Source organism: Piliocolobus tephrosceles, chromosome 12 (genome assembly GCF_002776525.5).
Source record: "Piliocolobus tephrosceles isolate RC106 chromosome 12, ASM277652v3, whole genome shotgun sequence".
Lineage (NCBI taxonomy): Eukaryota > Metazoa > Chordata > Mammalia > Primates > Cercopithecidae > Piliocolobus > Piliocolobus tephrosceles.
In genome coordinates, this window is record NC_045445.1 from 51,352,247 (window position 1) to 51,367,214 (window position 14,968).

At 39.5% G+C, this 14,968-nt stretch overlaps 1 protein-coding gene across 1 annotated transcript; it reads right to left on the minus strand.

The window, feature by feature from the left end:
- Positions 1-8,230: 8,230 nt before the first annotated feature.
- On the minus strand, positions 8,231-13,995 carry BHLHB9 (basic helix-loop-helix family member b9). Its single transcript, XM_026451664.2, has 2 exons — positions 13,897-13,995; positions 8,231-13,111 (listed from the first exon to the last, which is right to left on the minus strand). The coding sequence occupies exon 2, from the start codon at positions 12,812-12,814 to the stop codon at positions 11,171-11,173; it is 1,644 nt and encodes a 547-aa protein (XP_026307449.1). The 5' UTR covers positions 12,815-13,111; positions 13,897-13,995; the 3' UTR covers positions 8,231-11,170.
- Between the last annotated feature and the right edge of the window lie 973 nt (positions 13,996-14,968).

The following is a 14,968-nucleotide window of genomic DNA, read 5'->3' on the forward strand; positions in this document are numbered from 1 at the left end:
CTCTGCTCTTCCCTGGGGATTTGTCTTTATGGAGCCACAGGAACAACCCAGATACCCAGTCAATGGCCACTCCTGACATTCACTCTCCAAGGGGGGCCCAAAGAGGTCAGGAAAGGTACATTGATTCTACAGAAATGGGGTGACATTTCCCCATCCCACCTACAATGCACGATGCCACAACACAGAAGAGGCACCAACTCTTATACATAATGTGGGTCTGTGTGAGTTTATTTTTCTTTCTGTTGCCTTGTTTTCAGAAGCTCTTTAGAACACAATTATGCTACTTAGTACTATGTAGTTTAGTCATCACTCACGATGTAGTTAAAGTCATCTCAGAAGCAGAAGTTAGAAAGGGGGATGGAAAGAAAACCAACACTTCAAGGGCCTACGATGGGCCAGACACTGTGTTAGGCACTTCACACACTGTTTCTCTAAGTCCTTACAACTGTTCTGTAAGTTAGGTATCAATATTCCCCGCTTAAACTTATTCCTCCCCAAAGGCAGGCTCTCCTAAGGCTAATGGAGGTTAAAGGAGGTTAAATATATTTTACAAGAACACACGCCCAATAAGAGACAGCATGGTTATTCGAATCCAGGGTGGTCAGACCCCAACCTTGGGTTCCACCATGAACCTCTGCAGATAGGTGTGGGTAGTAACATCTGCCCTGTTCTAGAGCAGGTTTTCTCAACTTCAGCATTATTGACATTTTGGGCTGGAGAGCTCTTTGCTGTGGGGGCTGTCCTAGGCATTGGGGGATGTTCAGCAGCCTCCTTGGCCACTAATCATAAGATTCCAGTAGCATCCCCAGGTGTGACTACCAAAAATGTCTCCAGACAATTGCATGTCCCTGGAGCTAGGGAGCATAATTGCTCCTGTATGGGAATCACTGCTTTAGATAAAATTTCTCATAGGTATTTGAATACATGGGTCTGGACCCTAGAAGAAATTTCTGTAATAAAGATATGGTTTGAGGGCTTCTGGAGCCTGGCATATAATAGATATTCCATACATATTTGTTAAATCAATGCATATGGCATACAGAATTGAGAGTCTCCAGTCTTTTTTCATCCTTACATGAGTTTCTCAAACTGAGGTACAGTCATTCTTATAAACTGTATCAAAATCTACAGTTTCAACCAAAATTTAGAGCTTAGCTTTTGTTCCCCTTTATTAAAGGCATGTTTTAAATGGTAAAACATGTAGAAATTGGTTATATGAGCAGCAAGTAAAGCCAGACCCAAAAGCAGCTTCAACATTAAGACAGATGAACAAAAAACATGAAGGTCCATCTTAGCCTACATTTCTATGCTGGACACCATGCTCAGTACTTCAATGACATTAACGTATTTGAGCTTCATAACAGCTCTTTAAGGTATTATCCCCATTCATGGATCAGGACCTCGAGGTACAGAAAGGTTAAGACACTTTCCAGGACCACATGGCTAGTAGGGGGCAGAGGCAGTACCCTAGCCCAGACTGTATGGTGTCAAAGCACATTGGTATTAACCACAATAGTATCCTACCACACAGCAACATATATCTGTAGAGCCTCAGCCAGGGCCAAACGCTCTGGGAATTTTTGTTTAACTAATTGAACTGAATGTAGTGACTCAGTCTAAGAATTCTGGTAAGATTGCAGCATGACTGTTAAATACATCAGAATTTCTTTTAGAATCAGACAGAGAAATAAGCACATATTACATTATACATGACCTTCAGCATCATTTTTTGTACTGTAGAACGTTTAGGTTGGTATAATTGGGATAGGGATGAAAGACCACTCATTTATATGTAACTGGTGTGTGTACATTCCTGCTTCCTTTTTTTTTCCTCCCTGTCAGCAGCAGAGAAGCAAGAGAACTCGATGTTGGTTATATCCTTCAAGGTACAGAGAGACAAGATCCCACAAAAGAATAAAGCAAAATAACGATGCTGACAAACAGAATACTGTAATGGGAGGCATGAAATCTGGGTCCCTGGGCTATATCAACAACATTCTTACTTTATAACACTGAGTAAGTCACTCTACCCATCCTTACTTCCATTAGAAACAGGAATAATACCACCTAGCCCTGATGGCCATTCAGAAGAAGCATAATGAAGAGACCCTTTCTTTGTTTTATACTAAAACAAATTACAAGGCAAGAACAATTAAAACCAATACAACAATATATAATTTAATGAAATAAAATAGAAAGCCCACTGAGAGTGACCAAAGCATTTATAAATGTTTATTATGATAAAAGTGGCATTTTCAAATCACTGGGTAAAAATAACTTTTATTATTTTTTTAATATATATTCAAAAAAAATGGAGTTGTATTTTCATCCTCACAGCATAATATATAGGACATGTCAAATGATAAAAGTATTAAAATTGTATATTAAGATTCCAATATTCAATAGCAAACAGCCCTCTATTGAGCCTATACCTACAAGAACATTTGAGAAGCTCACATGTGCAGTTTGAATTGGTTCATTTGAATTGTGAGGTTTGCCTGATCAGTGTAGAGGTCCTTTATAGTGTAGAGGAGTGCAATTACACTCATATCGCATTATCATATTTTATAGATCAGTCCTAAAGAAAGGACCTGCTCAAATTCACTGCATTGTTTCTATCATAATTTGAAATATCTCAAAGACCACAGCTTCCATTCAAGAGATTTTTGTATGAATAAACCTACTGGTGGCAAAGGTAGTTGGCTGTTCAAGGAACTAATGTTTTCTTCTCAACTTCCGCTTTAAAGATAGGGAATTGTTTCTTTCAATATCTAGTGCCTCATAACTCATTCATTCATTCCTTTGTTCATGTAATAAACAAACCTTTCGTAGAGGCTAAGTGCTCAGTTTTTCACATTGTAGGATAGTTGTGAAGTTTTATGACTATTAATCAATTGTGTCTTTTGATGCTGCAAACATATTTGTTAAAGGGCCCACAGAATGTCCATTACAAGGAAGAAAAGAAGAAATGTCTTCCTTAGCTATTTTTTGTTCCAACCATGCTACTTCACAGAATAATCCTGTTTAGGGAGGGCCTACTGAATATAAAGTGACAGACCATTCAGCAACTGATTGCTTCTGTTACTAGTTTAAGATAAAAACATAATTATTTTCTTTGCTTTTCAAAAGACTTATTTGATGCAGTCATTTTTAAAAGAAAGTATGGTGTTTGGATATAAACTGACTCTTTGCATTGCCAATAATATATGTAATGGCCATCCGAGATCTGCGACCTCCCTTGACCTCTGGAGAACAAAACATGTCTCATCCCCTTATACACTTTTTCTTTTGTTTTGAGACAGAGTTTTGCTCTTGTCGCCCAGGCTGGAGTGCAGTAGCACCATCTTGACTCACTGTAACCTCCACCTCCTGGGTTCAAGCTGTTCTCCTGCCTCAGCCTCCTGAGTAACTGGGATTACAGGCGCCTGCCACCATGCCCAGCTAATTTTTGATTATTAACTTATACACTTTCAAAGTTTGTGTCTGTCAGATTTCTCGGGTTCTGATTATGAAACACACACTTTCCTATCAGCCTCCCAACACCTTGGGAGATTATTTCCCTTAATCAACTTCATGAAAAAAGGTTCTGGATTGCTTAAATATCTAATTTACTTGGGCGACTACTATGAATTTTAGCTCATATTTACATCTTCTCATTTACGATATTTTGTAATTCCTAGACTAATATGAGTTCATGAAATTCGACTTTGTATCTTGTCCCAATAATTTACCCATAGAGAAGTTCCATTTATCTCATTTTATTTTACTTTGAAAGTCTCTGTTGCCTAGGCTGAAGTGCAGTGGCACGATCTCGGCTCACTGGAACCTCCACCTCCCGGGTTCAAATGATTCTTGTGCCTCAGCCACCTGAGCAGTTGAGATTACAGGCATGAGATACCACACCTGCTTAATTTTTGTATTTGTAGTAGAAAGGGGTTTTGCTATGTCACCAGGCTGGTCTCAAACTCCTGGCCTCAAGTGATCCACCTCAGCCCCCCAAAGTGCTGGGATTACAGGCTGAGCCACTACACCCGGCCTGAGAAGTTCCATTTAATTGATATTTCCTTTATGGGTATATGCTCAACTGTTTGTGTAACAAATGCTTCCTTATCAGATCTTCTCCTTAAGGTTGTATGTTTTATTACATAAGTATTTGTTTACCAAAGAAAAATTAGAGAAATAAGATAAACAAAAAGAGAATAAAACACTCTAGTTTCTCCACTAGCTATAAAATGTATTAGATATTTTATATGTCATTCCAGTTTTTCTCTTTGCATGCATTTTCAAAACGAAGATCATATTTTAGTATATATAGATCTCTTTGATTACTTTAATGCAGAATATCCCATACTATAGAACTGCTGTAAGCTATTTAATCTCCTATTTGTGGATATACTGAATATTTCTAGTTTCAAAAATACAAACATTGGTACAATTAACGTATTTATACAATATTTGTGCCCACTTTTACGTATTTTTTCTGTAGGATAAATATCTATTAATTTATTTCTCATTCAAAAATATGAACATTTTAATAGATATTGGCAAATGACCATTAGAAGAGGTTTACACCAAATTATTCTCCTTTACCTCTAGCAGTTTATGAGATTGCACAATTCTCTACAATAGCAGTTTTCAAATTCGACTGCTCATTAGTATTACCTAGGGAATGTTTTAAAAATTATCAAGGCCCAAGTTCCTCTCCAGACCAATTAAATAAGCATCTTTGGGAGCGGATCCTGGGCATTACTAGGTTCTAAAAGCTCTCCAGGTGATTCTAATGCAACCAGGGTTAAGAATCACTGTTCCACACCTTCACCACTGATGAAAAATGTTCTATTCAGACTTAGAAATTCAAATTCTAGAAATGTTTCCTAGGGGAACCTTTGCACAAATTGACGTGTGTACAGTGGAGGCCTATGCTTTTGGCAGACAGAAAATACTGCCAAGGAAGTTGAGAACTCTGGCATCAAAACCAAAAAAATGATACATTTGGGACTTGTATTCAAAACTACTATTTACTCTTGCCTGCCTGCCATGTGTGTGACACACTTGTTCAAAAATAGAATTTATATAAGTTTACAAACTTTAGTTGAAGGTATTAGCTAGAGCTTTTAATAAATTATGTGATACCTGAACATGGGAATCTTTTGAGTAACATGAATAGATTTCCATCAGCTAAAAAAATCAGTAGATAGTAATTCTGTCAGTGTTAGGAATATGCAGAAGGGCAACTCAACCATTAGACGCAGATTCTTTTTAAAGACGGATGGATGAATGGATATTTATAGAAGTGGTCACAGCAATTTTTTTAACAGGCGGAACTTTTTTCCAAACACACTCTTACACATAATCCCAAAGCTAAGTTGCTTTGATTGAGAGTAGTGGGAAGCACATAGATCCAACCCACTCAGCCTCCCCTGAGCCTCTGTAGTGCCTTTTGAAGCATTTCTGGGAATCCCAAGACTCCAGGAAAGGCAGATTGAAAACCATGGACCTGGAGTAGAGTATTCCAATCACATGCTAGAAATAGGTTATAGGTGTGCTGAAGATACTGCTTCCTCAGTGCTCACAGTAGTTGCAGGTGGGAATGGGGCAGCTGGAGTCCTTGAGGCTGATGCCTTTAAGGGGGAACAGATGTGTCTGTTTATCCCATACAAATACTCTTTTTCTGTGTGTGTTAGGACATGACGAAGATGGAAAAGCACTGATCTTGAGTACAAAAATATTGAATATATAGCCACGGCTATAAAGTGATGATCCTGGTGTCCTTGTATAACTCACAAACTGGTTCTAAAGGCGGTTATAGTGATGGATATGGTAATTATCCTGATTTGATCCTTATACAATGTACACATGCATTGGAACATCATACGGTACCCAAAAATATACACAATTATAATGTGTTAATCATAAATATAAAATTAATAGAAACTGGTTCTGAAGGCAATTTCAATGTTTTGAACAATTGCAGCATAAGTGTATGGCTTTCCAGAAGGCTATTATAAAAGTATTCATGTAGGCCGGGCACGGTGGCTCACTTCTGTAATTCCAGCACTTTGGGAGGCTTTGGTGGGTGGATCACTTAAGGTCAGGAGTTTGAGACCAGCCTGACCAACATGGCAAAACCCCGTTATCTACTAAAAATACAAAAATTAGCTGGGCGTGGTGGTGGGCATCTGTAATCCCAACTACTCTGAAGGCCGAGGCAGGAGAATCACTTGAACCCAGGAGGCGGAGGTTGCAGTGAGCCGGAATCATGCCATTGCACTCCAGCCTGGGCCACAGAGCAAGATTCTATCTCAAAAAAAAAAAAAAAAAAGTATTTGATGTTTGTTAAGAAGTGCAATTTAACTCATATCACATTATCATATTTTGTAGAATCAAGATGGTTCTGATAAAAGATTAATTCCTGGTATCCTTAAACCACAATAGCACAGCTACACATAAAAGCTACATAATAAAGCATGGGCCTAGTGAAGCACACTTTCTCCAGTTCAATTTCCCATTAAAATGACATTTTGTTGTCAACAAGGAGAGGGAATAGCACTCTTTCCTAATTCAAAGCAGAGCACCTGGAAACACATTATTGCTTTCTGCATTACTCTTCTTTCCTGTTCATTGCTAACATACTAGGCATTTTGTTTGTTCCTAACATTTTAGAGCTTTCCACAAAGGACCTAACTGGGCCTTGGGGAGTAGCCAGTCTCTCCCTCCTGCATGGAATATTAACATCTTCTGGAGAAGAAAAATATTTCTATCCAAGTCTTTCATATTTTGCTTTATTTTGGGTATCACAACTTGAGAACAGCCCAGTTTTGTTTGCTAAATGAGTTGTTCAACATATAAAACAAATAGCTGTTCCAGTTTGCAAGTTTCTGGAGTTCTCCTCTCCTTCAGGGAAATCCTAGCAACTACCATTGAGAGGGACATGGCACCTTTAGGAGAGAGGTGGCCAGAGCTCCTTTCAGAAGAGCTGCTGACACGAGACAGCACATTGTCGAGCTGAAAGCAGGTGTCCAGAGATAAGCTAAAATCTTAAAGCAAAATTTGCATTGTGCTCTTGAAGACTTTTATCAACTCACAATTAATTATGATACTTCTCTGAAGCTGATTTTATAAAATGACCAACTCTTTAAACTGAAGAAATAGAAACACAATTATATTATGTTCATAAAACTGTAACTGGAAAGCATTTGTGCTTGTCTCATTAATAAGCCCCATTTTGTTTTGAGCTGTAGTTGTGTGTACATATCACTTGCTAGTCTAGTCACTATGGCTGTTGCCTGAGTGTTGGTCCATAACAGAGTTCAGGGTCTGAACTCTGTAACAGAATGTCAGCACAGCTAAACTTTTCATTCCTGTTTTAAATCTAGTTCCCAAGGTATAAAGTGATACAACTTTTCTAGCTGTCAGTTGGTGATAATTGCAAGGGCCTCCAGATCCCGTGGGAAGGACAGCAATGAGGAGGCATAAACAAAATAGGCAAAGTGACACAGACGTATATATACTCCATTCTCCTCCACCCACTAAGTAATGGGTTCCATCTTCACATACCTACAATTAACCCAATGGAATATAAAGGTGCAATTCAATTGTCACATCCATAATATGTAGTATTACGTAACCTTTAAAATGTTGTTATAAAAACAACAATGAGATGATTTTGTCTATGAGAGTAGCAAAACTTAAAAACAGTGATACCAAGTGTTGGCAAGTATATGAAGGAACAGACATTCATGCTCCAAGAGATGAGGCTGGTGAGATTCATTCTGAAGGTCAACTAGGCAATATACATAAATATTTGTAAATATCCATGACAACAAGAAAAGCAGCCTGACATCTAAGAGTAGCCTGGTCTGCTACTCTATGAATGTCATGTATCAAGACAAAAGCAAGACTACTCTAATCATGTACTAACACAGAAAATCACTGTCCCAATTATAAAAATGATGAAACCCCCCCCCCCCCCCCACCATTCTGGCTAATATTAGTGACTGCTGCTTCTTTACCAATCACAACTTTGGTCTTCCTCACCTATAGAGTAAGATTTATTTAAATACAAAATCATAGAATTACTCATGCTTCCAAAATCCTGTAAGTGTTTATCACCAGGCAACGGATTAAATAACATGTGATACAACCATATAAAAGAATATATGCAGCTGCTAAAAAGGCATGTTGCATGAAAACTACACAATGTTGCTTAGAGCAATAAAGGAGACTTAAATAAGTGGAGAGAGATTTTATTCATGGGTCAGATGATTCAATATTGTTAGATGTCATTCCAAAGAAATGAAAGCCCATGTTCATAAAAACACTTGTACACAAATGCTCATAGCTGCTTTACTTATACTGGCCAAACTCTGAACAGCCCAAATGTCCATCAACAGGTGAATGGATAAATAAACTGTAGTAAAGCCATATGGTGGAATACTACTTGGTAATAAAAAGCAATGAAATAGTGAGACACATGATATGGATGAATCTCAAATAATTGCACTAAGTGAAATAAGCCAGATCCTCTCCCGACCAAAGAGTGCATGCTGTATGAATCCATTTATACACAATTACAGAAAATGAAAGCAATTCTATTTTGTCAGAAAGTGACCCATGGTTGCCTGGGTTAGGGGCACAGGGAGAGAGAGGAGGGAGGGATTACAAAGGGGCATGAAGAAGTTTTGGGGGAGGCTGGGCATAGTGGCTCACGCCTGTAATCCTGACACTCAGGGAGACCAAGGCGGGTGGATCACTTGAGACCAGGAGTTCAAGACCAGCCTGGCCAACATAGTGAAACCCTGCCTCTACTAAACACACACACACACACACACACACACGCACACACAATTAGCCGGATATGGTGGCATGCACCTGTAGTCCCAGCTGCTCAGGAGGCTAAGGTACGAGAATCACCTGAACCTGGGAGGCAGAGGTTGAGTGGGCCGAAACTGCACCACTGTACTCCAGCCTCGGTGACAGAGCAAGACTCTGTCTCAAAAAAAAAAAAAAAAAAGTAGCTTTGGTGGGTGATGAATAGGTTTACAATTTTGATTGTGGTTATGGTTTTATGTGTATATACATTCCAAGACTGATCACACTGTATACTTTCAACATGCAGCTTAATGTATGGCAATTATATTTCCGTCAAGTTATTAGATTAAAAAGCATGTGACAGATCTATATAACACTAAATTGAAAAGATAACTGTTAAGAGGAAAAGGCAAATCTTAACACTGTATTCCTATTTTTACAAAAGAATGTGTATATTGTATGAGAATATGCAATAAAGGATTACAACACTATATACCAACCGTTAACATAGAAAAATATTAAGTGATTCAAAAATATGTTGTAGAGGCATATTTATTGACATGCAAAGATGTTTACAGTATACAACTGGGGGGAAGCAAGTTACAAACATTTACAGTATGATCTTGTTTTAGTTTCTTAACTGGCAGAAAATCTCAAAACATATAACTCCATATTTTCACACATAGAAACTTTCACATCAGCTAAGACCAGGGATTATAACTCCAACCATGAGTCTTAGAGAACTCAGCCATAGCCTAAATGTCCTGGGAATGCTTTCTGGTCCATACCAACTTCCAAGAATCACTATCTTGTAGGTTGACACAGCAACCTCTTCTAGCTTTCCTGTTTTGTGTTGTTGAGGCTGCAATTCTGGGTCTAAATTTTTCTAATTAAGTTTATCTTGTAGTGTTAGCTGGTACAAATGCAGAAATGCCCAGGCTTGCCTACTAGTAAAAGATAAAGCCCCTTGGCCTTTCATATGACACACAGGAGAATAAATCATAAATGGTAAAAAAGAAAAAAAAATTAAGGTATGATTTCGCAAGGAGGAAAAAAGCAATTACCTTTTAAATTCAGGGTATAAAATGATTTCAGCTCTTTGGGAAAGAAAAAATACAAATGGATAGAAAAAGATACAAAGGACACCTAACAAGTTTCCCTTGCTGATGACTCCAAATCTACATCTTACTCATTGAACAAAGTTTTGGGCTCCTACTATTTTCGACACTGCCAGATAAAATCCATCTATTCACTTCAGAATTTTCTCCTGACCTCCAGCCAGATGTAGCCAAATGTCTAATAGACACATGAATTTGAAGGAAGTTAAGAATTATAACACCTGGCATACACATGATCTATTGCAAAATTAAACCATTAAAACCAGTCTCTGAGCTTTGAAGGCCCCCCACCTCAAAATGCCCTTCAGGGGGACTGTAAAGCAGTGTGGTAAGATAGGTTCTGGTGTCAGACAAAACAGCTACGCCACCTGCCTGCTGTGGGAATCTAGGAAAAGGTATTTAACCTCTCTAATTCTCATTGGAGGGTACCTAGAATAATGAGTTCTAATAAAAATACAAGTAACAGCTCACAAGTTCACTATGAGAAGAGGAAAAAAACTTGTAAAATATGGTGCCAACACAGTGTTTGACATAGAATAGGCACTCACAAAATGTTTCCTGCCTTCTCTTTTGTGAGATAACTTTTATGTAAATGAAACAGCCTAACAATTTAAGAGTTATGAATGTAGTAGCAAAATTAAAATTGAACAAATAATACATTTTGTCTGAGATTCTGAGTCATTTCTGTGTTGCGGAATGAGTATCTGATACAGCTGGAAGAGGAGAAAAATAGTAGTTTATCTTACATTAAATATCCTATAGCAACCCCTGCCTCCTTTATGTAGAGTGCACACATTCGGCCATGAGTGTGCACGTGCACACACACACACACACACACACACACACACTCTCTCTCTCTCTCTCTAGGTACTGTTATCTTAGTGTATGTGTATGCCTTACTTCTGTAACTAGATTACAAACTCAAGGATATTTTCTTTTTTGCCATTTTAAGCCACAGATGTATCTAAGCAGATACTGATGAAAAAGTTAGCTTACTTAAAACAAACTGGTTCGCTATCTTAAGTAAAATGTTAAAAATATGCCAATCTAGACAAGATAAAAATCAAACATTTTCAGCCCAAGGTATAATATTCATTTGATACCCCCAAAATAGTCTAGCTCAAACCTAGAGCCTGTCACAGGTGACTTTGTGTTAAAGATGCAGTGTATAATGTGTACACTGTAATGTACAGTCTGCTAGAGTTTGGAGATGGCTCAAAACATTCTATCTCTGGCTCATTTTACATTGTTTCAATAATCCCTTTAACTTCCCTGAAAATGGCCATGAGTGTACTATAACTCAAGTGATCAACAACTACAATTGAGCCTTTTCTGATATGCTCCTTTATGTTAATAAATATGGCCACACCACTAACAAGATTGGCTTTTGCCTCTTTCTGGTTAAAGATGAGTTTTAATGCTGCCAATGCCTTCATATTGATCATGTCTCTGGCTGCAGTTGGATTTTCAGACATATTTAAAAGTAGTTTCAAAACAAGATTTCTGGTTTTGCAATTTCCTGAGGACAGCAAATGGAAAAGCTCTGAAAAGTAATTGGCAACAATGTAGTGATGGACAAAATCAGTAGTCAGTTGTCCTAGTATCTTTAATCCAGATTGCTGTCCTGGTGAGTTCAAAGGAAATGACACGGTTTCTTTACACATATGCTTAACATGTAATTCAATTTTGCGTTGTCTTTCATCACCAGAAGGAGGATTCAGAGTAATTACAGTCTTTTTTCTCATTTCAGGGGAAGGAAAACTGAGCAAGCTTTCAATAAGTGTCACTACACCCACTTCGTTAATAAACTCTTGGGCAAACGGGTGAACATTATGGACACCCATTGCAATCCGTGCTATTTTATGAATAAGAGGATCAGTAGTTGACTTAAGTAAGCTAACAAGTTTTTCAAATTCCTCAGAATCCATATAGCATTCCATTTTGCAAGGACAAGCAAATGGCTTAATCCCATTTACCTCCCTGATCCTGATTTGACGTCTAATCTCATCTATGGTCTGGATGCAGGGGTCAGAATCAAAACGACACTCAGGGATAGGCTGTGAGCATGAGCGAGTGTTCCTAGAAGGGCGGCAAGCTGTTGCCCCAGGCAAAGAACAGGCATTTTCTTCAGCTGAAGCCAGAACAATATATGAAGGAGGGCTTGCCTCAGATGGTGCCTGGGATCTAAATCCTAACACTGCTGGAGTTACAGCAGGGGCGTTGGGCCAGATAGTTACCTCAGACCAGTCCTTGGGCCTATTTTTTTCATTAATTTCATACACAGGCTGAGGCTTAACTATCCTGCTCACGGGTTTAGGATTAGGGTCAAAACTGGTATCATCTCCTTCCCAAAACCAGTTCCCAATAACATTCTCTTCCTCCTCCTCCTCAGCCCCTGACCTGGGTTTGCAATCGGCCCCAGCCGCAGGCTCCAACTCCTCCGCACAGACCTGGGCACCAATTTCAGGTTTATCATTCTTAGTGCTGGAACTATTACCTGCCTCTTCTCCATTCCAGAACCAGGAATTGATAGTGGCCTCTTCCCCAGCCCAGAACCAGGCATCAATACCAGCCTCATTTTTACATGTGGAGCTGGTGGACTCATTCCCAGCCTTGGGACTGAAATCTCCCATGGCTCTGCCCAGAGTCTTAGGCTCTGACAGAGCTCCTTCCTTCACCTCAGCAACAACCTTGTTCTTAGACACTGCCTTCATCTCTGCTACTGCATCTGTCTTAGACCCTGTCTTGGCTTTGGCTTTGGCCCTGGTCTTGGCTACAGGCCTAACAACACCAGTAGCCTCCCTCTCTGCTCCAGCTTTAGCTTGTGTAACAGGCTTTTTTTCAGTTTTGGCCTGGGCTCTTGTCTTATTCTTAGTCCCAGTCATGGTTGAAGCCCAGTTATATGGCCCTGTCCAGTCTTGGCCTTGGTTCTCAATGTGTCCTAGGTCGAAGTCTTAACACTCTTTCACTGGGTAATGGAAAAACTTAGTAGCAAGAGTTAGAGTCAACTGTCAGTTCTGCAGTCACAAAGTTCTCTTTCCAAACATATAGCCTCTGTCAATGATACAGAGGGCAGAGGCACGCTCGGGCTGGGGGAGAATGATTGTTCCCAAGTGCAGACCTGCTGAAGGTGATGGTCTTCCAACAATCCAAAGCCACTACAGCCACCAGTGGAGATGGACCTGAGGTTGAAGAAAGAAACTGGCTTTGAGTCTTGTCCAACTGTGCTTCTCTATGCAAACAGCCACACAGAAGGACACAGAGTAGAAATGAATTGTGCAGAAGTGAATTAATAAAAAACTCTGCTACTTCATTTTATACCTTGCACACTGCCACTAATGCTCAACAATGTCCTGCCCAAGCACTGTCATTCTTTTACTCTGCATCAAACAGGAACAAAGATGGCAGGTAAGCTTGCTGAGAGTGAGAAAGGCTAAAGGAGTGCCCAATCTCTTTGGACCCATGCTAGTAGGTCCACCACTAAAATACATACCACTAGACCTCATAGATGTATTCAGGCAGCACTCACACCAACCTGCACTGATCTAGTGCAATTTTTCCTCCTTCCCTGTTTCCAGTGTTGATATGCCCTATAGTTAACTCATGGGCAGGCCTATGGACAAAAATACAGGTGGGATTGGAATTCTGAGTATTTGGTTGACAGACCTACACTCTAATCTCTAAACTCAATTTCTGCCTTCCCAAATCTAGGGCTTTGGTTATATAACACTTCTGGCCTCCTAGTACTCCTCGTGGCTTCTCTTCCCATTTCCTGCCCCAGTTATCTACCAATTACCTCATCAGCATAATCCTGGCTCACCCCACCCCATCACTTCTACACAAATGTGAGGTCAGAAGTGACTAGAAAGCTGGAAGACAGTGGCTCCAAGATATCATCTGGTCTAGCCCACTTGGCAACAGCCTCTCCATAACCCCAATCAACAGGGGTGTTCACACATAAACCTACCTTGAATCCAAATGAACAGTTTTTGTTCTCTTTCTTAATTAACTTCCAAGTGAACAGCTACATACAGATCTCTACAGGAACCTAGAAAGGAACAGACCTAAGGATAGAAAGGAAGGCAGAGGAAAGAAAACAGAAGAGACTAAGATGATCTAATGCCCATAACAAGGGTTATAACATATGCTTTTGAATATTCAAGGCTATGTTAAATGTCTCCCACCTGTCTGCTCCTCCTCAATGATTCCCTAATCACCCCAAGACCTGCAGCCTGACTACACCTCCTGCCAACTTTGAAGTCAGTCATTTTCCCAACAGAAGTTATACCTCCTTTCCTGAAAAAAAAAATATGAGGTGCAGAAGTAGGTAGTGGAACACAGGCAATCGTACTTAGGAGGCAGGCAGGGAAGATAATGGAGACTCTTATTTTAATACCATCTGTGCATGTCCCTCCCCTTCCCCATGCATACCTAGATCCTACTTTATTCACCACCCATGTCAGCCTGCTCATACAGCAGGGGTTCTCAGGAGATGCTATCCTTCCCACCAAAGAGTCCTCTAGCTAGAGAAGAGTCACACCCTACAAAAAGAAGGCGAGCAACTAGCAAAAAAATAACCCCAAGAGACTATGTTAACAATGGTAGAAAAATAGCAGGTTAATGGACAGATTCCCAGAATTCGGATTCTAACACCTCCTTTTTGAGAATCAGAAACTAAGTAAATGAAGTCTCCTAACTCTCATAGCTCCTTAGATATCCACCATCAGAAATGCCATGAATTCTTCTGTGGGACTATTTCTGTACCAAAATGAGACGGTCTGTGAGGAATGGCTGGAGATGGAGTTTTGGTTTCCAGAACCAGAAATTGAAGAAGCAGATTGACTTCAAATGTTCTAAATTTCCTTCAAAAAGATTTCCCCTCTACTTGGAACCCTCATTCTCACACATCATTACATTACTTAAAGTGGATCAGCATGTTGAGAAAACAGATCCTGAACAAGAAAGGTGGAAAAATACTACCCTGTTATTTACATGGACCACTGTTGTGAAATTCGACCAAGTCCACAGCCTATCTATTT

What these genes read in the sequence shown, in the direction of transcription:
- BHLHB9 (XM_026451664.2), bottom strand. Translation starts at nt 12,814, where the DNA reads ATGACTGGGACTAAGAATAAGACAAGAGCCCAGGCCAAAACTGAAAAA.